The 25257-nt window shown below is 35.8% G+C and overlaps 3 protein-coding genes across 3 annotated transcripts; 1 reads left to right on the forward strand and 2 right to left on the reverse strand.

The window, feature by feature from the left end:
- Window positions 1-6946: 6946 nt before the first annotated feature.
- LOC108838006 (cysteine-rich receptor-like protein kinase 38) lies at window positions 6947-12180 on the reverse strand. Its single transcript, XM_057005950.1, has 7 exons — window positions 11283-12180; window positions 11088-11195; window positions 10790-10923; window positions 10502-10712; window positions 10185-10422; window positions 7451-7592; window positions 6947-7365 (listed from the first exon to the last, which is right to left on the reverse strand). Exons 1-7 carry the CDS (start codon window positions 12106-12108, stop codon window positions 7054-7056), a joined length of 1971 nt encoding a protein of 656 aa, XP_056861930.1. The 5' UTR covers window positions 12109-12180; the 3' UTR covers window positions 6947-7053.
- Window positions 12181-13956: 1776 nt separating this feature from the next.
- LOC130509807 (uncharacterized) lies at window positions 13957-14997 on the forward strand. The gene has a single exon (XM_057006001.1). The coding sequence runs from the start codon at window positions 13957-13959 to the stop codon at window positions 14995-14997; it is 1041 nt and encodes a 346-aa protein (XP_056861981.1).
- A 6450-nt stretch (window positions 14998-21447) lies between these two features.
- Window positions 21448-24227, reverse strand: LOC108844477 (cysteine-rich receptor-like protein kinase 40). The gene is made up of 7 exons (XM_057005933.1): window positions 23284-24227; window positions 23035-23157; window positions 22830-22963; window positions 22543-22750; window positions 22225-22462; window positions 22006-22144; window positions 21448-21937 (listed from the first exon to the last, which is right to left on the reverse strand). The coding sequence occupies exons 1-7, from the start codon at window positions 24113-24115 to the stop codon at window positions 21704-21706; spliced, it is 1908 nt and encodes a 635-aa protein (XP_056861913.1). The 5' UTR covers window positions 24116-24227; the 3' UTR covers window positions 21448-21703.
- Window positions 24228-25257: the final 1030 nt, after the last annotated feature.

The following is a 25257-nucleotide window of genomic DNA, read 5'->3' on the forward strand; positions in this document are numbered from 1 at the left end:
AGCAGCGGCGACGTTGTCTCGATTATTGAACCAGAGAGAAAAACTAACACTCCTGACTGTAACTAGCTACTCTAAAAAGTAATAAATACCTATGTATCATTATCAACTATACTATACTAACCGATGGTGCTCTGATGGTAGGAATGCTTTGAACTGATAAGTAATTCATGTTCGAAATTACCCCACTATACTTTATCATTGTGGTCACACAAATATGGATCTTTTTTTTTAGCAACAAGAACTTTCATTCAAACTAAAATGTTTTACACTCCTGAAATGGAGAATGAAGCAATAACAGAAACTAGAGCAGATTTAGCAACACCATCGGCCTCAGTGTTTTGAAAGCGAGGGATATAACAAAAGGAAATAGCATCAAAGTAGGGAATGAAGTGATAAATATCAAACAGAATTCCAAACAATTCTGGTCTTGAGTCCTTCCCTTTCAGCAGAGTGATGAGAGAGAGAGAGTCAGAGAGAATCACCAAGGATTTCATGTTTGAAAACGCAGTCTTCATGACCGCCAAACGAACTGCGAGGGCCTCAGCCATCAATGCAGAAGAAACTAGGGTCCGGGATTCGGACAAATGAGGGAGACGATCAAAGGATGGAGGTCCACTGAAGACTCCCCCCAGCCCGCATGCTTCGGTTCTGGCATCCCACGCCGCATCAACATAACACTTGGGAGTAGCAGAACTCGGGAGCGCCGGCAGTAGTTGGCGTCGGGTGAACATTATCAGCACTCTGAGGATTGTCTACCACCTGCGTCTTTTGCCATTCCATAGCGTCTCGAATTGCTTTGGTAACAATCTCTATGGCAGAGAATTTCCTGTTCTCAAAACAGAGATGATTTCTGGCCTTCCATAAGTTCCACAACACCCAAGGCCACAATGGTATTATCACACCATAAGGAGGAAGGTTTTGGATTGTTAGCAGGGAGGACATGAGCTCGTAAATGGAGGTGGAAGCAATGAGTACTCCGCTCTCCATAGATAGGAGTTCCCACACTTGTAGCGCCATTGGACAATGTAGAAAGACATGGAGATCGTCCTCCAACCCATTACAAGTTTACACGGGAAAGATGCAACGCCTCTCGTAGCCAAGTTCTCACTAACAGGGATAGCCTTCCTCGCCAATCTCCACAGGAAGTCCTTGATTTTAGGAGCCGTTTTAACATTCCACACAGTCTTCATCCAGTCTAGAGGTTGCGTGATAGGGGAGTTTACAGCATTCATCATTCCCACGCTATATCCTGATCGAGTATTATAGCGGCCAGACTTATCACACAACCACGCCAAATGATCAGAAGAAGGAGCAGAACTGGTGAAGATCCTCAAAATCTGACTCTCATACTGCAGGAGATACTCTCTTATCTTATCCAATTCCCATTGATTAGTGAGGGGACAGAGCAGGTCACTGACCCTAAGATCCATAGAGCAGACAGACGGTGGGCCAATAGGTACAAGGGGTTTTTCGCAGCTCAACCACGGGCGTCTCTCAATTCCCAACTATCCATCCGAGTCCTTTCCGCAGAAGCTCTCTTCCTACCAAAATACTCCTCCACCCATGGGACGCCACTGCCGGAGACTTGCAGTCCATAAACGATGAATTCCAAGCATACTTACCAAGTAAAACCCGAGCCACAAGAGATGTCGGGTCTTTGAGTAACCTCCATCCTATCTTTTCTAGTAATGCATCATTGAATGTCTCAATATCGCGAAAGCCTAGACCGCCAGCATGTTTCGGAAGGATTAGAGTATCCCAAGCAACCCAACACATTTTCCTCTTCTCCGGGTTCGCATCCCACCAGAAACGTGTAAGAACCGATTGGATCTGTTTACACAATGATAGTGGGATCTTAAAGCACGACATAGCATAGCACGGCATTGCGGCAAGAACAGCCTTGAGGAGAACCTGCTTGCCAGCACCGGATAAGAACCGCGATGTCCAACTGAATGCTTTCTGCCGGACTCTGTCCACAATGGAGGCAAAAATATCTCTCTTCCTACGCCCAAAAAGTTCGGGTATGCCCAAGTACTTTCCAATACCACCTTCCGCTTCAATTGATAGCGCCTGTTTTACTCTATTTTCACTTCCGGAGGAGTTCTGGCTGAGAAGGTGATAGTGGATTTGGCAAAGTTTATCTTCTGTCCCGACAAGGTCTCATATTGGGTCAGGATCGCTGCAAGTGTGGAGACGGTAGCCGGGTTTGACTTGCAGAAAAACATTGTATCGTCAGCAAAAAAAAAGGTGATTCACAGCCGGACTGTGTCTCGAAACTCTAACTCCAGACAAAGATCCATCCTCCATAGCGTGATCACAAAGAGAGGAGAGAACTTGCGTACAAAGGATGAAGATATAAGGTGATAAAGGATCGCCTTGCCGTATTCCACGGGATGGTATAACAATGCCTTGTGGGGATCCATTAATCAAGAAAGAGTACGAGACCGTCTTAATGCAACTCATTACCCAATTAATCCATCGCTCCGCGAACCCCATGTGAGAAAGAACCGCCTCGATGAATCCCCACTCGAGACGATCTTAGGCCTTGCTCATATCCGTCTTTACCGCCATGGCACATCGTTTCTTTGCCTCCGAGGTTCGTAGGAAGTGCAATGTCTCATGAGTGATCAACACGTTATCGCCTATCGCCCTTCCTGCAACGAACGCTGACTGTGAGGTGGAGATGAGGTTTGGCAGCAGTGGTTTGAGCCTCTTAGATAAGATTTTGCAATAATCTTATAATGAGTGGAGCACAGAGCAATGGGCCTATAGTCAGAGACAGAGCGTGGTCCGGTGATCTTAGGAATAAGGCGGATATGCGTCTCGTTTTGCTGCGGGTGAAGCGTATCAGAGATGAAGAACTGCTTAATATCCCGGCACACATCCTCCGAAACTATGTGCCAATATGCCTGATAAAACTTAGCCGAGAACCCGTCGGGTCCGGGGGCTTTTCCTCCATTGATCTACAGTACTGCTTGATGTATCTCCAAATCGCTTGGAATGGTGGTTAAGAACTCGTTCATCTCATCAGTGACTTTCCGGGATAGAATAGCAGACAATGCAGAGAAGTCATTCTCGCGTGTGGTGGTGAAGATCTCCTGAAAGTACTCAGCAATGACACAGTCGCAATCTGTGCCTCATCATGAACTTCATTACCATGTTTATTCTCTATAACAGAGAAAGAGTTGATCAGTCTTCGCTGTCTAGTTATAGCGTGGAAAAACCAGTATTTCGATCACCCTCTTTGAGCCACTGAATTCTGCTACGTTGCAACCAGAATTGTTCCTCTTCTTTGTAGGCTGAACTTAGGGTAGTAGTCAGTGTATCAATAAGATGGGGATCGGGGACAGCAGAGGACAGAGCAGTTTCGAGTTCCTTTTGCGCCTTTGCTATAATGACATTACTCTTCTCATTCTGTTCTTTAGCCCATTTGATGATACTCCTCCTGCAGGAGTTCAGCTTATCGATAACAGAAGTGAGGGGAGATGGTTCAATGCTTCTTCTACAACTCCTTCGATCTCTGAACACCCCGCGTCTCTTCGGCAATCTCTTACCAAAGTAGGTGATAAGATGCCGATGGTCAAACCCCTCAAACCTCAAGTAACTACTGCGCCCTATAGGGAAGAGTTCACTCCAAGAGCAGTTGACGAGTGAGCGATCAAGTCGAGAGCGGATGAAGTGAGAATATCTGTTGCCTCTCCATGACAACTTATTACCCGAGTGTTTTAAATCCCACAGTCCGTTTTGGGAGACAAAAGACCTGAATGCTGTAAAGAACCTTCCCAACGTAAGGGGCCTCCAACCTTTTCGGAATTGTCAAGAATCTCATTGAAATCACCAGATAAAAGCCACGGGGAATCCCTACCCAATCCAACTTGTGAGAGCTTTGTCCAGAAAGCAGAGCGATTCTCCACCGCCGGAGCTCTGTAAATAAAGGAAACGAACGAGGAGGCTCCCTTGAACGTAACCTCAGTATCGATCAGATTGGTTACAGATTCCAGTACTTTCAGATCAACTGAATCCTTTCATAAAAGAGCCAAACCACCACTAAGACCAGTGGGTGGGATGGAGAAGTAGTGAGAGTAATGGAAATCCTTTGTCTTCTCTTTGATAAAGTCATCATCATTCTTGGTTTCCATGAGAAACATTATGTCCGGGGATTTTGTACGATACAGTTCCCGTAGACGACGAATTGTAAAGGGGTTTCCCAGCCCTTGACAATTCCAACTCATAATCACTAAGGAAGAGCAGGTGGAGGGGGCCGAAAATCCGAGCCACCTCTCTTAGAGGAGTTACGAGAAGAATCGCTACTACCTGCCTTATTACAAAGTAAAGAGTTATTATCAACACACTGCTTTTTGCGCGGGGGGGAGGGGGGGGGGGTTCATTGCCCTTGTGACCATGGTTGTCTTGAGTTTAATGCCTGGCAAAACGGCCTTGTTGTTCCTCCTGGCAGGGGTTTTGGGCGTAGTCTTGGTAACTTTCCTTTTGCCTGCTGCTTTTGAGGTAGGAGGTTTAGCAGTGTTGACCAGAACATTACTTGGTCCAGCTTCATTTGCATCGCTCAAGCGAAGAACAGCTGGAATGCGGGTCTGCTGCGAGGAGCCTATGTTAAAAGCCGGGCTAAAGTGTTGCTGATTCTCCACACCATCATACTGAATGTCCACCTTCAGGAGCCTATCAGAATTTAAACTCGATCCAGGCCGTGGGGAGATATGAGCGCGCAGGTCCATTTCTCCAACTCGTTGTAAAGCAGAGCGCCTTTCAGCAGAATTAGCAGCAGAAGACCTTCCAGAGGACCCTTTCTCAGTTGGGTATTGAAGTCTTTCACGTAAGTTGCGAGGAGAGGGAGTGTGAGAGAGTAGAGACTCAGTGGATCGGATAACATTCGATCTAATGATCTAGGGACGGGGAGAGACATCAACTTGGATATCCTGCTGTCTAATAACCACCCCGCTTGATAGCACTCTGGAGTTAGTTTCACCCGAAGAGCGAATGTTTTTAGCCTCTAGAGTTCGACGTTGATTAGAGTCTCTGTCTCCATCCCTTCTATGATTCAATGCAGCAGCATCCCTATGAGGTAGGGGAAGGTCTCTATGATCAGATTATTGACGTCGGTAGTATTGATCCTCATAGCGAGCAGAGTGGAATCTATCTTCAGGGGCTGGGCGTTTGTAGCCTCTTCGATCATCATGTCTTCTTTTATCAGCTTCAATGCGTTGGAGAGCCAGCCGTTGAGTGATACCCAACTTCCTATCCTAAGAGGCGGCGCATTTCTATCCCGGATAGGACAGTTAATTTCTTCATGGAGAAGAGAGAAGCATGTGAAGCAATGCTTCTCTATTTTGATGTATTCAAACTCCACAGAAATGATTTCCTCTGACGGTAGCTGAATTTCCATATCCATCATCAGCGGGTGGAGACCATCAACTTCCACCCTGACTTTTGCTTCTTCAAGAACTTTTCCAGACATAGGACCGATATCCTCTCCTATGGTAGTGATAGTCTGCTCATTCCAAAAGTGGAGAGGAATGTCATGAATTCTTACCCAAAAGGTGATCTTAGAAGTGAAGCTTTCTGAGATAATAGGCTCCCATTTCTGGAGGATAAGCATCCATCTTTTGTAGTGATTGGGACCTTTACTAAGAACTCGTTCCAGATCTTCCTCAGATAAGAAGCGCATTTGAAATTTTTCTGGGCCAAGTTCTCTTCCTTCCACTCTACCCTCTAAGTTCCAGATCTGGGGGAAGAAATCAACTACAGCACGAATTCTCTGAAGGATAGGGTTTGTAACTCGGCCAATAAGAGTCAGCTTATTAGCTGCAATAAGCTCATTATTATTGCTAGCTGGAATGCGGAGGGGAGGACGCTTCGCCAGCACCGGAGCTGCGGTCCATTTGCCTTTTTCTGACCTTGAGAAGCGGTGAGCCATATCTTATCGTAACAGTGTGAGGACAGAGAGATGAGCAGGATGAAAAAAACTTCCGGAGATAGGTTATAACAACCAAAATTCAAAGGTTATTACTACGGAGTTATATCGCACTCTGTTGTAATAAATTCTAAGCAGGAGACCAAAGAGAGGTAGTTGATAGTTAGATGGAGCAGTAATGGCACTGAAGAGGTAGGTACAGGTTTGTTAGATCCGTTGAGATAGATCGGAACTGAAGATAGACCGGTCGAGGTGTTGGAATACGTCTCCAGAGGAAGCCATTCTACGGCGAAGGATGGCAGAAAACCGGCAGCGGCGGTCCCTCCGACCCGGGTCGGGGAAGAACCCGGCGGGTTAAAACGCAGAACTGAGAACGGATCGGAGGATAAACCCGCGAAGGGTATAAATTCAAACAGCACAGAGGATGAGCAGACTGGTTTTAGCCAAAAAGGGTAAAAACAGGGTGGTAAAAGTAAACCGTGGGTGGTGAAACTATTGGGTAATAACCAGTTTCGAGTTTAGTGCCTGAGAGAGTTTACTTTTTCTCTCATCTCTTTCTTTCACTGTTTTTTTTAACAAATTACACAGATATGGATCTATTGCTTAAGACCTATTTGAATATCCAAAGAGTATGTAGATTCAGTCCTTGGGCTAAGCCAATGAAGCCCATGCTTCCAGACGCTAATTTTAAGAACAATTTCCGGCCACTTTTTCACAAAATACTGCCTTAGCCTAGTGGTTTAAATGCAGTAATTAAGCTACATTTGGGCAATTCGGGTTCGAAACTTTGCTAGGTCATATTTTCTTCTCTTTTTTGTTTTGATAAGTGGCCACATTCTTTTTTTTGCTTCTAACCTTCTTAAACCTAGGACCGGCTCTGAGAGTATGGTCCCTCAGTGTCCATAGGCTGCGCCTTCCCTTACGCCTTCGTTCGGTGATTAGTCTGAATTATTCCATAGATCCGGGATATCCCATGTTAATTTTATAAAACTATACTACACTAATTTGATCGATTACTGATCATGAACAACGGGATTTTTACTAGAGAAAGAAGAATGTTCTTTTAATGTATTTTAAAGATTAATCATTACATGTATGCATGAGTTCACATAGAGGTCTTCGATTCAACGAGGACTTAACTCGCTGACTGATAACTTGTTCAATGACAGAGTACCAACTTCACCTTTGGCTTGATTCATTGCATCGGTTTTATGCAACTCAGTCGTGGTGAAAGCAGCAATGGTAGGTAAAGGAATCACGATAGTGTCACTACCAAGCCATTGAATAACCAAACTCATGGTTGGTCTCTTTGTAACATTCTCTTGAACGCACAGCAAACCAATGTGGATGAATCTAAGGATTTCATTTGTCGGGGTCCTACTCAAAACAGGATCAATGATACTCGCAGCCTCGCCGGCAACCCAACACTTCCAAGCCTATACATATACTTAGTAATCAATAAACTTTTTCAAGACTCATTTGTGTTTTCAAATAAGAAAAGGAGTGATAGTTATTTCTTACATATGCGGGTAGCCCCAAGGATTCAAAGTAGTTCTTATTACTTTGACCGGTTATCATCTCCAAAAGCACAACCCCAAAACTGTAAACGTCTGTTTTGGCTGAAAATCTTCCGTTCTTAACGTACTCAGGAGCCATATAGCCCCTGCAATCATACAACTGTAACATGAGGGTGATCTAATGCAACAATCTGTGAAATAAAGTGACATTAATGATAATCCTAATATCAAGAATCTCTAAATTTGTATTTTTAAATGACATATCATCCATGAGTATCTATGTAAGAAATAGAGCATCCAAGTCTAATACAAATCATACTTATTGACTTAAGAAAATTGATCAAATCCTGATTTTGTGTTTAGTCTAATTTGTGAAATCTTTTTCAAGTTCTTGTTTTAATATGTTTTCCTTATTGTTTATACTCCCTCTGTTTCGTTTTTATGTTTTCTAGGTTTTTCACGCATATTAAAAAAATTATTAAATTTATTATCTTATCTTTAGGTAATACATTATTTTATTTAATTATTTTAATTAATAACATAAGAGAATCAAAATTAAAAGTAGAAAACTTTAAAACAAATGTATTGAAAACATAAAACATATATCTTTTAAATGGAAAACAAAATCTAAAAAGATACTTAATATGAAACGGATAATACTCCCTATTTTCTGCTTTAGAACTTTTCAAAATTTTAGGAAATTAGCACAATGACTATTACAGTAGAACCTCCATAAATTAATACTTGATAAATTAATAATCTTTATAAATTAATAAATTTTTCCGGTCCCGAAATTGGACCGGTTCAAAATATGACACAAATCGATAAAATAATAAGATAATATTTTAAAAAAAATTCTATGTAAATATATGGTTTCGTTAAAATTATAAATTAATAATATATCTATATATACATTTCTGATAAATACAAACTAAACATTATATTGTCGGTTTTATATTCACAATGAAAATACCTATATTTTACTTAACATTTAAATATATTTTGATAATATTTAGTAAAATTATATAAGAAACCATATATAAGTCATATTAAATATAAAATATAAACCAAGTAATATAATAAAAATATGAAATTCAAAATTTCTAATACTTGTATATACGGTAAAATCAAATATATTTTTATTTTATAAATAAAAAATAGAAAAATTGAAGAAAATCAAAAAAATAATTTTTTGGTAAATTAATATCTCTATAAATTAATAAAATTTTAAATTCCAACATTATTAATTTATAAATGTTCTACTGTATATATAACTTTTTAAAATTAATTCACTCCATACCATGAGTATAACAGCTCGATAAGAGGGTAAGAGAAGTCACTTTTTGTCATTTTTACCTTTTTTTTTTTGGAAACGACAGATATATCAAAACAAAAAAAATTTCCTAAAATGTCATTTACAGTAAAAACTCTACAAATTAATACTAGAGAAAATAATAAACACTATAACTAATAATTTTTCCGGTTCTAAATTGGACCGGCGTAAAACTATGACACTATCCGATAAAATAATAAGATAATAATATTTTTAAAAACTCTTAGATATATATGGTCTTATTAAAATCATAAATTAATAATTACCATACATAAAAATTTTATATAAACATATACAACTTTTTTATTTATATTTCTTCAAAATGAATTTCATCTCTAATTTTAATTTTAGTTTTGTTGAATTACATATAAAAGTGAATTTTTATTATATAATATGTATTCATCATACTATAATAAAAATAGTTATAACTTTAATCTATAAACTCTAAACAATATATAATATCATGAAATAAATATTCTTTTCTTTTTCTACACTAAAAAGAATTATTAGAAAATAAAAGTCTAAAAAAGGAAATTCTCTTGAATCATAACTCTATAAATTAATAAATTATCTTTTTCTACACTAAAAAGATTTGCCACATGTCGTCTTTACAATTTTGTTTACAAAAAATGATGACATGTTTACTAAGATTGATGACATGGCTTATAGTTAAATATGACATGAATAATTACATTTATTGTTAATATATATTTTTTGGTAAACTTTATAAAATATGACAATAATTCATACATTACATTTAATGTTGATTTATATTTTTGATAAACTTCTTAAAATATGATAATAACTTATAAATCATCACTAAAATAAATATATTCAAATATGCAGCATAAATTTCGAATTTTTTTATTTAATTTTACTTTAATTATACAATTTTATTACTAAAATTTTCAAACTTTTCTACATCTTTTTTTAAAAACAATAAATTTTTAATCGTAATATCATTAGTTTCTTTTAGATATCTACAATTTTTAGAAATATTGTTTAGTTTTAATTTTTAATAACTATACAATTTTTATAAGAATATTTTTAGTAATTTTATACAAGTTTATTTAATATATTTATCCAAAATAAATAGATAAAAAAATTTATCTAACATTCGAATTTTAAATATATACATATATATTCTTAAATTAATTGAAAATAAAAAAAATTATCTTTTCTTAATTTTATGCTTAATTAAATCAAATTTATATTAAATATTGGTCAAATAATAATATGATGTATAATATTAATAAATTTTATTTTAAATATAATTCAAATTTTTAAAAAATTATCACTGCATATGGTTAAGGTGCAGGAAAACAACGGGTAGTTTATATGATTGATTTCAATCGACTTTATTTTGTAATTTTTCAATCAAAATTGTCGGTGGTTCTATACTTACAAGGTTCCAACGCGCCTCCTTGTCACTCCTTTAGTCTGGTCCATGTTAAATAACCTCGCCATCCCAAAGTCTGAAACTTTAGGGTTCATCTCAGCATCTAAAAGAATGTTGCTCGCCTTCAAGTCTCGGTGTATAATCCTTAGCTGAGAATCTTCGTGTAGATAAAGAAGACCTCGAGCAACTCCTTCAATGATTCTGTACCTCACATTCCATGTTAGTAGCACACGCTTCTCTTCATCTGCATATTTCAAAAGAAGCATCAATACTAAAACCTTATAATTCCAAAAATGCAACATCTCTTGGCGAAAAAGGCTCACCGAATATGAAGTGATCAAGACTTGAATTAGACACATGCTCGTAGATAAGAATATCTTCTTCTCCTTCACTACAAAAACCTAGAAGCTTAACTAGATTCCTATGTTGGAGTCTTGTCAAGAGTAAGACCTCATTCCTGAACTCAACCTCTCCTTGCTCTGAGCCTCTTGTTAATCTCTTTACGGCTATTTCTTGCCCGCTGGGTAATATCCCCTATAAAACAAATCTCATGCTATAGATATCTTTGACTCATCTAGTCATTTTTAGAGTATTTATATAATTTTATTTACCTTGTAGACAGATCCAAATCCACCTTGCCCAATCTTATTTTCAGGGGAGAAGTCACCAGTTGCGAGTAGAACCATGCTTAGATCGAACCGCAGCATAAACTGACTATCGGAAATACAGTCCTCCTCTGCACAGACTAATAAAAAGAAACCTATGAGAAAGGATACATCATAAAATCCCTCGTAGATCAGTTGGTTAGAGCACCACTTAGGAAGTGGGAGCTTTGAGTTAAACTCTCAACCAAAGCAGTCATTTTCCAATTTATATCATAAAACCTGACTGAAAATAAAGAGAGCCTACCACTGGTTTCGTCTTTAGATTTTTTCAACTGACGATAAGCTCTGATCAGACCAAGAAGCACAAAAAGATGAAGGACGCTAGGAACCACAACTATCGCAATAATTTTTCCTGCACAAATTTGCTCTTCTTTAATGTATGTGAATCTCAAATAATTATATAGGCGGCAATGAACCTAACTCATATTTTTTTTCAAACCTTTCAAGCTAGTAACAGATATTGCTTGTGCTTCAGGAATAAAAGGTCTAGGAGGGGCAGGAACTCTTGTTATATTATCGAAAGCACCATAAAAGGGGTAAAGATCCCACCTGAAAAGACAGCTCGGTCGACAAATTGTACCTCCTTGTTTTCCCCAAAACATATCTCTAAAATACTTAACGCACTCTTCCAAACATCTCTTACACTCGCCTGAAGTTATGTCCGGTGTGCATTGCATCATCATGAAGACATTTCGAAACTCCACAAACTCTGCATTAACTACTCCATAATACTTGAGAACTGATGCAGAAGTGTTGACGGTTGCAGCCTCGAGTGTTCGGTTAACGGTTTCTTCCCATTCTTGGCGGAAGAGGGTCATGTTCTTGGTGGATGAGTCGATATCGAGGGGACTTATGTCACGCGTAGCTGGTCCAAGATCGAGTTTCCCAAAAGTTGAATAATTTGTGGTACGTACAAGACAAGATACCTGGTCTGCATCATCATTGTCCCAATCGAACGATTCCATGCGATCAGAACAACTTGTTTTTATCACTCGAATGGCTTTTTCTACGCAGTTGATACAAGCTTGCCGCTCGTATCCTCTTCTGCAGAGGGCAACAGCGTGAACACTATTGAGTGAGGCGTTGTAGAATCCACGGTTGGTGATGACTTGAGAAGCAAGAGAGGAGAAGAGAGAGTCGCGGTTTTGGCCATAGCTACTGTTGGCGAGAAAGGTGTCACCTACGCAGAGGAAGCCGGCTTTAACTCCGTTGAGAGTTTGAAAAAGAAGGGAAATAGAGAGGAAAATAGTAGCAATGTCTTTCATTATAATTGTTACGGAATGGAGATTAGGGCTATGTTAATTGTTATATTTGCTTTAAAAATATATAGGTGAATGAGAAATTTGTTTCTGGTGGAGGATTCATCTACTAGCCTGTCATCCTCATGTTCACATATAGAGAGTCTTCGTCAAGGCGGTCAACGTACCATCCGAGTTGAAATATTAATTCGTTATTATCCTTTCAATACGGCAACTGTCTCAATTTTCTTTTCTGCTATACGTAATATAAAAGTTTGAATAACTAAAACTCTTCGACAACTCTTCTTCTTTACCTCGAAAGAGTCTTAATATCTAGGGCCCCTAAGCATATTATTTTTGACCTTGGAGCAAATAGTAGCAGATGTGTTCAGTTCAGGTAAGTACTCGGAAGACACTCCAACCTGAGAGGCTGTTGATGTAAAATGTCAAACCCTGAAGTAGTCGCTGACGTAGTTGATGAAGGAGATGTCTTGTTGAGTGGTGAAGACCATGTGGAGTCGAGATGCTGAGCTGGAGTCGTATAGACTTGGAGAGCAAGAGAGTATCTTGGAGATATGGAAAGAGGAATAAACTTGAGAAGCAAGTTTATGACTTAAAGGAAGAGGTATAAGTGCATTCTAAGAAAAGGAAAGTTGCACTTATTGTTATGGAAGATGTCTATATTCATGTTGCCTTGGAAATTAGGTTTTGGGAACGTGGAGAATATATAAAATAGCTATGGAGTCATCTGTATGAAGACAGAGACACAGAGGCTGAATTTATAGAGAGAGAGAGAGAAGCTCTTGGAAGTGTTCCGAGTTGTGCTGAAGCAGTGGCTGAAGTACTTGACGGAGGAGATACATAAGCGGTGTAGCTTAGGAATCTTTCAGTAGCGTGTGTTAGGGTGTTAACACTAGACGTGTAAAAGCTGAATTAAGCAGATCTTGTAATAGATTGTTTAAAGAAGATTCTAATAAAGCATAGTGGTTGCTTGTTTTGTTGTGTCTCTCGGTTTACTTTCTGCAGTACTATTGGAGTGCCCCTTTTGTTCCAACAAGTGGTATCAGAGCGGGTCACCTAAGTTACTGGTGAGGATCCCGAAGGCAAGAGGAAAGAAGGGAAGATAGAGTACAGCAGAAAGCATGGTGGTTGAGTTTATGCTAGATCCAGAACAATATGGGCATTGGAAAGCAAAGATGAAGGCAAGCTTACAAAGTATTGATATGGATGTTTGGGCATCAGTAGAAGATGGCTATGAAGTTCCCAAGACAGTAGATAAAGATGGTGTTGTGGTCAACAAACCATTGGCTAAATGGACAAAGCGTGAGAAGGATATGTCAAGGCACAATGCAAAAGCTTTATTTGGTATTTTTACATCAGTCACAAAGAAGCAGCTAGATCTTATTCAAGGATGCAAGAATGCAAAAGAGGCGTGGGATATTCTGCAATTACACTTTGAAGGAACTGAGAAGGTTAAGAGTTTAAGGATGGATTTTCTCAAATCAAAATTTGAGAACTTGAAGATGAAAGAACATGAATCTGTATCAGATTTTAGTTCTCAACTCAGTGGGTTAGCACAAGAGGCTCGTGTTCTGGGCATGGAATACAAGGACAAGAAACTGGTGAAGAAGTTTTTAAGGTGTCTACCAGAAAGATTCACAGCTTATAAGGCAGCAATGTTTGTGTCTCTTGACATAGATAAATTCAGCTTTCATGAAGTTGTAGGGATGGTAAAAGCTCATGAGATGGAGCTTGATGATGTGGGGAATCATACTGAAGTGAATTTGGCAGTTGATGAAACAACAAGTCAAAAAATCAGAGAATGAAGATGAGGTAATCAAGATGATTCGCGTGCTTCACCAAGTACTACAGGAAATGATAAAGTGGCAAGGACATGAGAAAGTTGGTTTGAAAAAGCGAAGACATGAAGCTGGCGAGCAATGTGTCAATACAGAGGTGCAATGTTACAAATGCAGAGGATATGGGCACTTCAAAAGGGAGTGTCCAATTTTCAAGAGACTAAGATTCAAAAGCTTTGAGGGTAATGAATTTGGTAATGCTCAAAAGAAATATGAGAATTTACTGAAGCAAAAAAATAACAGTGACGTCAAGAATGAATCTGATATTGATTCAGATGATGATGAAGAGTTGAAGAACTTGGTGGCGTTTACAACTCTTGAGTCTGGTTCTAAGACAAAATCTGCGGCGGGATCTGCATCAGCGTCTGTGACAGGGGCTTCATGTGGAAGTGATGATGATGGTGGAGATTTTGATCTTGATGGGAATTATGGAAAGTTGTATGAGAATTGGCTCAAACAGGTTGAGGCAAATTCAGAGTTGACTAAGGAGAAGGTCAAACTAGAAGCTCAAGTTGCTGAAGCACTTAAGTATGCTTCAGAGAAAGAAGAAGAAGCACGACAGGTTAGTGCTCAACTTGCAGAGACTCAGAAGGGTTTGAGGATGCTGAATGGTGGGACGAAGCAGCTAGATCATCTTCTCAGTATTGGGAAAAGTGATCAATGTGGCCTTGGATATCAAGGAGAAAGTTCTACAGCTGGAGGTATTTTTGTATCAGCAGGAAAAACTGGGGTTTTAGCTACGTCTGCTACAAGACCAGAGGTTAAGGTGTCTGCAAAGAAGATATCCAATGGAAAGACTACTATGAAGACTGTAACTAATGTGAAGAACGCGACTGCTACACGTACTGCTACGGCAACTGCTACGGTGACTGCTCCAGCGAGAGTTTCTAGATTGAAGAGTGCAACTCAACGAAAGTTTCGGCCTGTTTGTCATCATTGTGGTGTTGTTGGACACATTAGGCCTATGTGTTTCAAGTTGTTGAGGAAGAAGAATCAGATGGTGCAACCTTATGGTATGAGGAGTCATGGTCCTATATGTTATTCTTGTGGAGTTTAAGGGCATATTCGACGTGAGTGTTTCAAGTCTGTTCAAAGGGCTAATCATGGAGGTTTTGGGCTCAGGAATACATGGTCTAGGAGATTTGATCACTATAGAGAAGGTAGAAAGAGATTTCCTCCTTACTTTGGAGGATATAGATCTTCATCTTAGTTTTTGACCATGATGTGACTCATAGGGGGAGAATGAAGACGTGGTTTTCTATCTAGAGGTGATGAGTTCACATACATAGTCAAAAAGGGGGAGATAAGTATTAGTTCGCGGAATACTACAGGAAGTAGTACGTAACATGTTGCATGAAGCTGGAGTTATATTACTGCAGAGTGTTGATTGCCTGAGCTTGGAAAAGGAAAGAAGATATGTGCCTTATGAGAAATATATACCTCGTAGAATAAAGAGAGAGGTTTCCTTAGTGTGTTTTACTGCTTGGTGTCGAAGCAGTGTTTGAAGTAGTTCATGATGGAGTCCGAAGTGGACTTAGTTTTATGGCGTTGGAGTTGACGTTCTGTGTGGTGGAGTTAGCCATTGTGTGGAGCTCGTGGTGAGCGTGTGGTGCGTTGAAGATAACGTGCTCTTGGTGTCACTGGTGTGCATTGGGTGCTGGCGTACTTGGTGAAGTACTTCCGAGAAGTGGACAAGATTGAAGCATAGACTCAGGGGGAGTTTGTCTATAAGGCTTGATATTTAAGCATTTGTGTTTTAGCTTAGTATGCAATCAAGCAGGGGGAGAATGATGACGTTCTGGTACAAAGAGTGCATATCTCGTGGGGGAGAAGAATATGGTGTATGACATCCTGATGTAGATTGTGCTTATCTCATGGGGGAGAAAAGTATGGTGTGGTGCACATCTCGTGGGGGAGAAAAGCACAATTAGCATGGAAGCTTCCAGGTGGGAAACATGGTTGTTGAACCAGAATGGTATTGTGCTTGATTGGCACACAAAGCTAAAAGGGGGAGATTGTTGATGTAAAATGTCAACCCTGAAGTAGTCGCTGACGTAGTTGCTGAAGGAGATGTCTTGTTGAGTGGTGAAGACCATGTGGAGTCGAGATGCTGAGCTGGAGTCGTATAGACTTGGAGAGCAAGAGAGTATCTTGGAGATATGGAAAGAGGAATAAACTTGAGAAGCAAGTTTATGACTTAAAGGAAGAGGTATAAGTGCATTCCAAGAAAAGGAAAGTTGCACTTATTGTTATGGAAGATGTCTATATTCATGTTGCCTTGGAAATTAGGTTTTGGGAACGTGGAGAATATATAAAATAGCTATGGAGTCATCTGTATGAAGACAGAGACACAGAGGCTGAATTTATAGAGAGAGAGAGAGAGAGAAGCTCTTGGAAGTGTTCCGAGTTGTGCTGAAGCAGTGGCTGAAGTACTTGACGGAGGAGATACATAAGCGGTGTAGCTTAGGAATCTTCAGTAGTGTGTGTTAGGGTGTTAACACTAGACGTGTAAAAGCTGAATTAAGCAGATCTTGTAATAGATTGTTTAAAGAAGATTCTAATAAAGCATAGTGGTTGCTTGTTTTATTGTTATGGAAGATGTCTATATTCATGTTGCCTTGGAAATTAGGTTTTGGGAACGTGGAGAATATATAAAATAGCTATGGAGTCATCTGTATGAAGACAGAGACACAGAGGCTGAATTTATAGAGAGAGAGAGAGAGAAGCTCTTGAAGTGTTCCGAGTTGTGCTGAAGCAGTGGCTGAAGTACTTGACGGAGGAGATACATAAGCGGTGTAGCTTAGGAATCTTTCAGTAGCGTGTGTTAGGGTGTTAACACTAGACGTGTAAAAGCTGAATTAAGCAGATCTTGTAATAGATTGTTTAAAGAAGATTCTAATAAAGCATAGTGGTTGCTTGTTTTGTTGTGTCTCTCGGTTTACTTTCTGCAGTACTATTGGAGTGCCCATTTTGTTCCAAGAGAGGCTACAAGAAAATATATGTTCGGTTTATGACACTTCCTTTGCCTACAGGCTCCAATCTTTTTTTTTTTTTTTGTAATCTATCTACCTATCTATTCTATCTATTCTATTAAAGTTAAAGTACAAAATAATACTTTCTTAATTTTAAATTGATTCTTACAGATTTTTATTCCATTTTCGACTAATTCTAACCAGTTTATTTATTATTTTCATTTATTGTTTTTATTTAAGTGTTTACTAGATTATGACCAATCCTTTCAAAGAGCCGGTATAGTTTTTATTTTAATTTTCTTTGAGAAACTTAAATTTTATATTTGTGTTTTCTAATTATATTTTTAATTAATATTAGTTTAGTTTAATATATTTTTGGTAACTATATTAAATATGTCAAGTTGCGTAACTATATACTTGTATCATATGCATTTCAGAAACTATTTTCAAACTCCATTCCTAAAGTTTGCAACATATTGTATTTTATTAATAATTACCTTAACACAATTAGTTAAGAATATTCTTACCCTAAAAATCCGACTTATTGATCCGAAAATAAAAGTATCATACTAAGTGTTTTGAAACCGGATACAGATCCGCATATCTAAATTCAACTAATTTTTGTAAATTTAAAAATTTAGTCTTACACTATTCAAATTTTTGTGTTTATATTATTTTATTTTGAGATTTTGAGAATTTAAGTATATTTCAAATTTTGTTAAATAAATACATAATTAAAATGGATATCCGAACTCGAATGCGAATGAAATCTGCAATGATCTGAACCAAATCTAAACCAAAAGTTTTAAATATCTGAATACAATTTAAAATTCTATCTCTAAAAATCTAAAATCCGAATATATCAACTGAATCCGAACAGATATATGAATGTTCTTCCCCGAAAAAGTTATACAACAAATTCCTTAGTATAAAATACAATAAATAATTTAATAAACTATTTCATTATGCGCAACAGCGCGGATACTACCTAGTTGGTTTATTAAAATCTCCTAGACTATATTTGAGAAGTGATTTTGCCACATATCTTCTCTACAATCATTTTCACAAAAATAATATGACATGGTTATTAAAATTTATGACATGTCTTATAGATTAATATGACATGAACAATTATAATTAATGTTAATTTATATTTTTGGTAAACTTTTTAAAATATGGTAATAACTCATATATTACATTTATTGTCGATTTATATTTTTGGATTTTTTTTAGAATATGGTAATAACTTATAAATTATGATTAAAATAAAAATATATTCAACTATGGCATTTCAAATTTTGAAATATCATTTCAATTAAAAAATTCAAATATATACATTTTTAAAAAAATATAAAAATTAAATCTTAAAATAAATTAAATCGTAAAATCATTAGTTTCTTATATATACCTACAAATTTTATAAATATTGTTTAATTTTGATTTTTGACAATTATGCAATTTTTAAATGCTTATTTAATATATTTAATTAAAATAAATAGATAGAAAAGTTTACCTAAGATTATAATTTTAAATATATACATGCACATTCTTAAATTTAATTTAAAATAAACAAAATTGTTTTTATCTTAATTTTAATGTTTAGCTAAATCAAATTTATATTAAAATATTGATAAGAAAAAGAAAATTTACAATATTAATAAAAAATATTTAATTTATATTTATCTGTTAAAAATATTTTAAATTTTTTTTCCTGCAAATGGTGCAGAAAAACACCTAGTTATATGTAAATCATTAACTAAATTACCATTATGCCATTAATAAAGGTACAATAACTTTTTATAAGTATATTTTTCTTAATAATCTTCTTTTAATAGTATAGATGAGCAAATAATCATGCGCGCAGTTCATATAGCTTGTGCATAAGTAAAACATTTTAATTGATACTAGTTGGTGATCCGCGCTCTGCGTGGAGTAAAAAAATTAAAAGAGATTATAACTTTTAATTAATAGATATTAAAAGGTAAAAGTCATAGTCACATGTAATACATGTTATATAATAAAAGACGTAAAATTTGATATAAAGAATAATAAAAACTACAATATCGGTTTGTATGTTTAGTGGAATATCCTGATAACAACAATCTAATTATAGACAACACAACAATAATATTCTTATTTAATACACTTGATTTGTTATATTTATTAAATTTTAACTGTTTCCCGAGTACATAAAAATTACAGACGAATAAATGCAATTTCAAGTAAATAATACTCCCTTCGTTTCACAAAAAAGTGTCACTTAGACACTTTTCACACATATTAAGAAACTCATTAAAATGCATTTATATTTTAATTAATATCACATATCTAACCAGTAGTATTTTAGATAAATAGTTTTATTTATAAGATCGATGCATTTTGCAATTAATTTTGAGCTGAAGGTTGTATAAATTGCATTGGTATTATAAAATGACACTTTTTGTGAAACAAGAAAAATGAGTCAAAATAACACTTAATATGAAACAGAGGGAGTATAACTTTTAAAATTAAGTGGGTCAATTTTTTTAGAGGATCAAAAGATGGTCATTATTGCATAGACAAATCAGCTAACAAACATATTCGAATTTGTTATATCGAAGATGTTAGTTCACGACATACATATATATATATAGTGATAACTGATAGGTTTAATTCCACCTCGATTTCAAAGAAAACAAATATTATGTCGCCAAAATTTATTCTAATAATTCCTAAATTTTAGTTTATAATTTAATTCTTTTGGAAAGTATTATAATTAAGGAATCTAGAAATATGAAACAATATTAAATATGATATTTGACCCTATAAAACAATATTAACTATGAAACTGACAATGTTAAGGAATTCAATAATTTTTATGGTCAGAATTATTTGTCTGTCACTATTTATATATGTTGATTGGTTAGTTAAAAAAATAAAATACTGGTGCTTAAGTTAAGGGATTGCAAATACTAAATTTAATATCGTACAATCAGTCAAGAGATCATACCAATTATATACGTTTATTCAAGTTCTAAGTATATTCGCAAATCGTCGTCAACCAAATGATATATGTATAGAAGATAACTTTGAATATGATTTTACTTTATAGCTAATTAGATTTTACTTCTAACAGTAAGAAACCTAAACTATGTTTAACAATTCACATATGCAAAAGTTGACCAGTTACTAAAAACCTTCTGATTTGATTTACTATACAATAAAACCATTGAAAAAATATCTTTTGATCATTAAAATAATAAACTTAAAAAAAAAATTCAATAGTGATACATATAGTAAGATTATAATACGAAGAAAATATATTTATTTCAATAGTGATTCATCAAAAACATTGAAAATATATTTGGAATAAATCGAATTAATTTACAGTAAACAGTCTGGTTCCTCCTAACCGAGTATCAATTATATTAACCTGACCGGTTTCACTGATCAAATTAATAAGACAAATGTTTAGACTTGGTATTATCTACATGTGAACCTGTAAATGACGTAGTCAAACTTCACTTTCATATATACAACATTTGATATATTGTATAGTTAATTTAGATATATATATACATATATATATATATATATAAGTGGATATATATATAACGCATATATTGTGTTGGTACTTAACGCCATATATATTAAAAGATATATATTAGAAGTTATGAATGAAAAAATTCATATATAACTTAATGATACTTAACATTTCTACCAAAATAAACTTAATGATATACATATATAAGTATATATATGATATATAATGTCACTACATACTAATCGTCTTTTTTGACAATTGTCATGAACAAAAACAAAGATCACTTATCAATGTCTTACAAAAGAACATGAAACTGAACAATATATTATGGTTATAACTAATGAGACTTATGCAATATAACTTTTAGAGTAAGAAAACTAATTTTAAATATTAAGTTAAATAGATTATCCAATTATTATCAGACAGACCAACCATACGAATTAATAAACATATGCGTGGCTGATAGCGAAATAACATACTGATAAAAATTGGTTTGATTTAGTATATAACAAACAATTGAGAATAAAAATTGGTTTAATTAAGGTTTTTTATTTAACTTAACATCAGGTCAAATAAGTTATATAAGTTATCTTTTGACACGATATATAACAGTCAAACAAATAACGTAACAGTCCGGTTTATATTTAAATTTTGTTTGGTTCGCTAAAGTTAACCAATTTATATTTCTTCATTTAGGTTTAATAGTCCATGATGTAATAAATATGTTGAATGTCGTTGCATTGTAAATACTCTAGTAAGTTGTATCTATTTTAATAAGTGGGTTGAGAAGAACTATGAAATTACCACTTAAATAATAACAATTGTGTTAATCACACATCAATGCAAGGTTAATTGTTAAAAGTGCTCCTCAAATAATATAAAGAGGATTCTAGTTTTTTTGTTCACTTTTAACGTGTCATGGTTTCAAAACTTTAAAAATCTAATGTGACATAGAGACATTTAATTATGTTATTATAGTGTTGATTGGCTGGTTTAAATTTAAAGATAACGATGAGAAAACAGAACCACATGTCAATACTCCATAATCTACAATAACATTGTTACCAGACTGTTGCAAAACATCGACTAAAAGTTTCTCTTTTCAGCTTCTAGCAATCCATTCTTTCCTCTGTAGATGTTTCTAGAAGACTAGAACTCAGGATTGTATATATTCTTAATTATTGCTACTTTCTTTCTTATTCAATACAATTAGAACATTTGGTACTACCTTAAGAACAACAGACAGATTAATCATTAACAGTTTTAACTTAACGACAACTCAACTCCGTGAAAACATTGCTCACTGACATTGTATCATCTTCAGATTGGGAATGACTACCAAGCAAAACTATTACAGTGCTCATAGTTGGTCTTTTTGTTGCATTTGGTTGAACACACAACAGACCAATGTGGATCAACTTTATTATCTCGTTACTCGGATTCTCTACCAATAAAGGATCAATTATAACCTCAGGCCTTCCTTCAGCCCATCTCTTCCGTGCCTGAACCAAAAAGAAAAAAAAATTATTTTAGGTTTAAAAATAAGAGAGCAAGGACCAAGAAAACTGACAAAAGCTGCAATTCCTTCTCCTTCAAAGCTATTATTTCTTTGGCCACTTATCATCTCTAGAAGCACAACACCGAAGCTATATACATCAGATTTGGCTGATATCTGCCCATAATTCAGGTATTCAGGAGCCATATATCCACTGCATATATACAAGTATAACAACGTTAATTGTTGGTGAGCATATTTATGTGTCTTCAAAGTTGATTGATATGCTTTTACCGGGTTCCAGCTATTCGTTTAGTTTCATCTCGAGTCTCATCAGTGTCAAAGAGCCTAGCTGTCCCAAAATCTGCAACTTTAGGGTTCATCTCTGCATCTAAAAGAATGTTGCCTGCCTTCAAGTCTCGGTGAATGATCTTGAGCTGAGAATCTTCATGGAGATAAACAAGACCTCGAGCAATGCCTTCTATAATTTTTAACCTCACTTCCCATGTAAGAAGCGAACGCTTCTCTTCATCTACAAATTTGGTGGAAACATTTTTATTTCAAAGAGTTACTAACCACTATAGAAAATGCAGCTGTCTTTCCAAGTCTTACCGAAGATAAAGCGGTCAAGACTTGAGTTGGGGACAAACTCGTAGACAAGAATCTCTTCATCTCCTTCATTACAGAAACCAAGAAGCTTAACCAGATTCTTATGCTGGAGTCTTGTCAAGATTGAAACCTCATTCCTAAACTCTATACCTCCTTCTGAACCTCTGGTTAATCTCTTCACCGCTATCTCTTTCCCGTTTAGTAATATCCCCTGTAACCGGTTATTAAGATTTTACTCACCTAACACTAAGATCTCAATAATATAAGTAGGAAAAAATGTTATTTACTACCTTATAGACCGTACCAAATCCACCTTGGCCAAGCTTATTTTCAGGTGAAAAATCAGCTGTTGCCATTGAGATCATATCAAGATTGAACCGTAACATAAATTGACCATCTGAATTAGAGTATTCTGCACAACCAACTAAAACAAAAAGAAATAAGTCTTACAATGAGAAAGGTTGACTAAGGCAAGAAAGAAGAAGGTGCACTTACCATTTATTGCCTTGTTTAATTTTCTCCTCCGAGCTTTTACTTTGTAGAAACCAACAAATACCAAAAGATTAATGAAAGCAAGAACCACAATTATCGTGATAATTCCCGTATTCATCCTTCTTCCTGAAAATGTTAAACAATTGTTATTGCTCTGTTGAGTACCTCTACTGACTTCTTTATCTTACAAAATTTTACACACTTGTTATTAGTCTAATAAAAGTAAAAAATTTGTAACTCATTTGTTTTGACCTTTCTTATCTGGTATAGATCTCCCCTTTTCCGGAGCCTGAGGTCGATGGATCACAGGAAACCTCGTAACATTACCAAAAGAACTATGGAAAGAATCCAGATCCCACCTGAATAAACAGCTCGGAAGACTAGCCATGCCCCCTTTTCTTCCCCGGAACTGTTCTCTAAAGTATCCCACACAATCTCCCAAACAGTGTTTGCAATCTTGGGACGTTATGTCGGGTGTGCATTGCATCAGCATGTAAACATTTGGAAAGTCCGTGAACTCGGCTTTAACGACACTATAGTACTTATGTACCAAGGAACTATCAGGTTTTGTGGCAGCCTCGAGGGTCATATTAACCGTTGACTCCCACTGTTGCATGAAAAGGTTCATGTCGACAGATTGCCCAATATGATCTGGATTTGCCTCTATTAAAGGAGGTATGAGCTCGAAGCTCCCGAAAGATTGGTTTGAGGAACGAACAAGACACCAAAAACGGTCTTCATCGTCACTGCTCCAAACGAACGAGTTCGTGATGTTTCCACAGCTCGTTTGTGTATCCAGAGTCAAGCTTTCGAGACAACGGAAACAAGCTTTTTGCTCGTAGTATTTTTCACAGAAGCCAAGAGCGTAAACTGTGTTGGGATAACTGCCGAGTGAAGCGTTGTAGAATCCGCTGTTTGTGACGACTTTATTAGCAAGAGTAGAGAAAAGATCGCGGCGATTCTTAACGTAGCTGCTGTTGCCGGCTAAGCTTCCAAAACACCTGGCGCCGTTAACAACTTTGAGAGTCTGATGAAAAAGAAGAGTAGAAGCGAGGATGATCATCAAAGCTGGGAATTTCCACATTTTTTTTATGTAAGATACCAATTTTTCTTTTCATTCTTCTACTTCTTAGTTAACTATTGTCAATAAGTTAATAATAATCGATTTTAGAACATTGTAATGTTTCTTTATTCCATGGTAGGGTATGAGAAAATGTGGATTGTTTTATTTTCTGAGATGGGTTGATTACTAAAACAGGATGAAAATTTATTTATATCTTATATGGACACCGAAACTTCAAAAGTGTGTGAAACTCGTACTGATGCAAAAATAAAGTGTTTGTTTTAGGGACAAAACTTAGGTTCACCCCCTACGGTGAACTTTTAAATTTACCACACCATTTATAACTAATGAAAATGACATGTAAATAATTAAATAAAACATATTAAATTTATTTTAAAATATTTAAAAAAGAATAATGACAATTCTAAACAACAAATCTTAATTGTTAAACCCTAAAAATTAATTTATAATTCCAAACCCTATACCCTAAATCAAAATTCTATACCCTAAACCCAAATCCTAGACCCTGACTCCAAACCCAAATTCTATACCGTAAACCCAAACCCAAATTCTAAACCCTAAACCCAAACCATAAATCTTAAATCTAAACCAAGTACCCTAAACCCAAACCATAAACCTTAAATCTAAATCTAATACCCTAAATCTAAATCCTAGACCCTAAACCAAAATCCTAGACCCTAAACTCAAACTGTATACCCTAAACCCAAATCCTAGATCTTAAATCCAAACCGTAAACCCTAAAATTTAAGATTTAGATTTAAGGTTTATGGTTTGGGTTTAGGGTCTAAGATTTGGATTTATGGTTTGGGTTTAGGGTCTAAGAATTGGGTTTAAGGTATAGGATTTTGGTTTAGGGTATAGAGTTTGGATTTAGAAATTAATACTTAGGATTTAAAAATTAAGATTTGTGGTTTAGAATTGGCATTATTCTTTTTTAACTATTTTAAAAGAAATTTATAATGTTTTATTTAATTATCTACATGTTATTTTCATTGGTTATAAATGGTGTGGTGAATTTAAAGGTTCACAACACCTTGTTTTAGGGTCTAATTGTGCAGGATGCAATGGGCTGATTAAATATTAAAAAATTATGTTATGTATTTTTATTCATTGTTTGACATATTCAAACAGACTTACTTTTC

Source organism: Raphanus sativus, chromosome 3 (assembly GCF_000801105.2).
Source record: "Raphanus sativus cultivar WK10039 chromosome 3, ASM80110v3, whole genome shotgun sequence".
Classification (NCBI taxonomy): domain Eukaryota; kingdom Viridiplantae; phylum Streptophyta; class Magnoliopsida; order Brassicales; family Brassicaceae; genus Raphanus; species Raphanus sativus.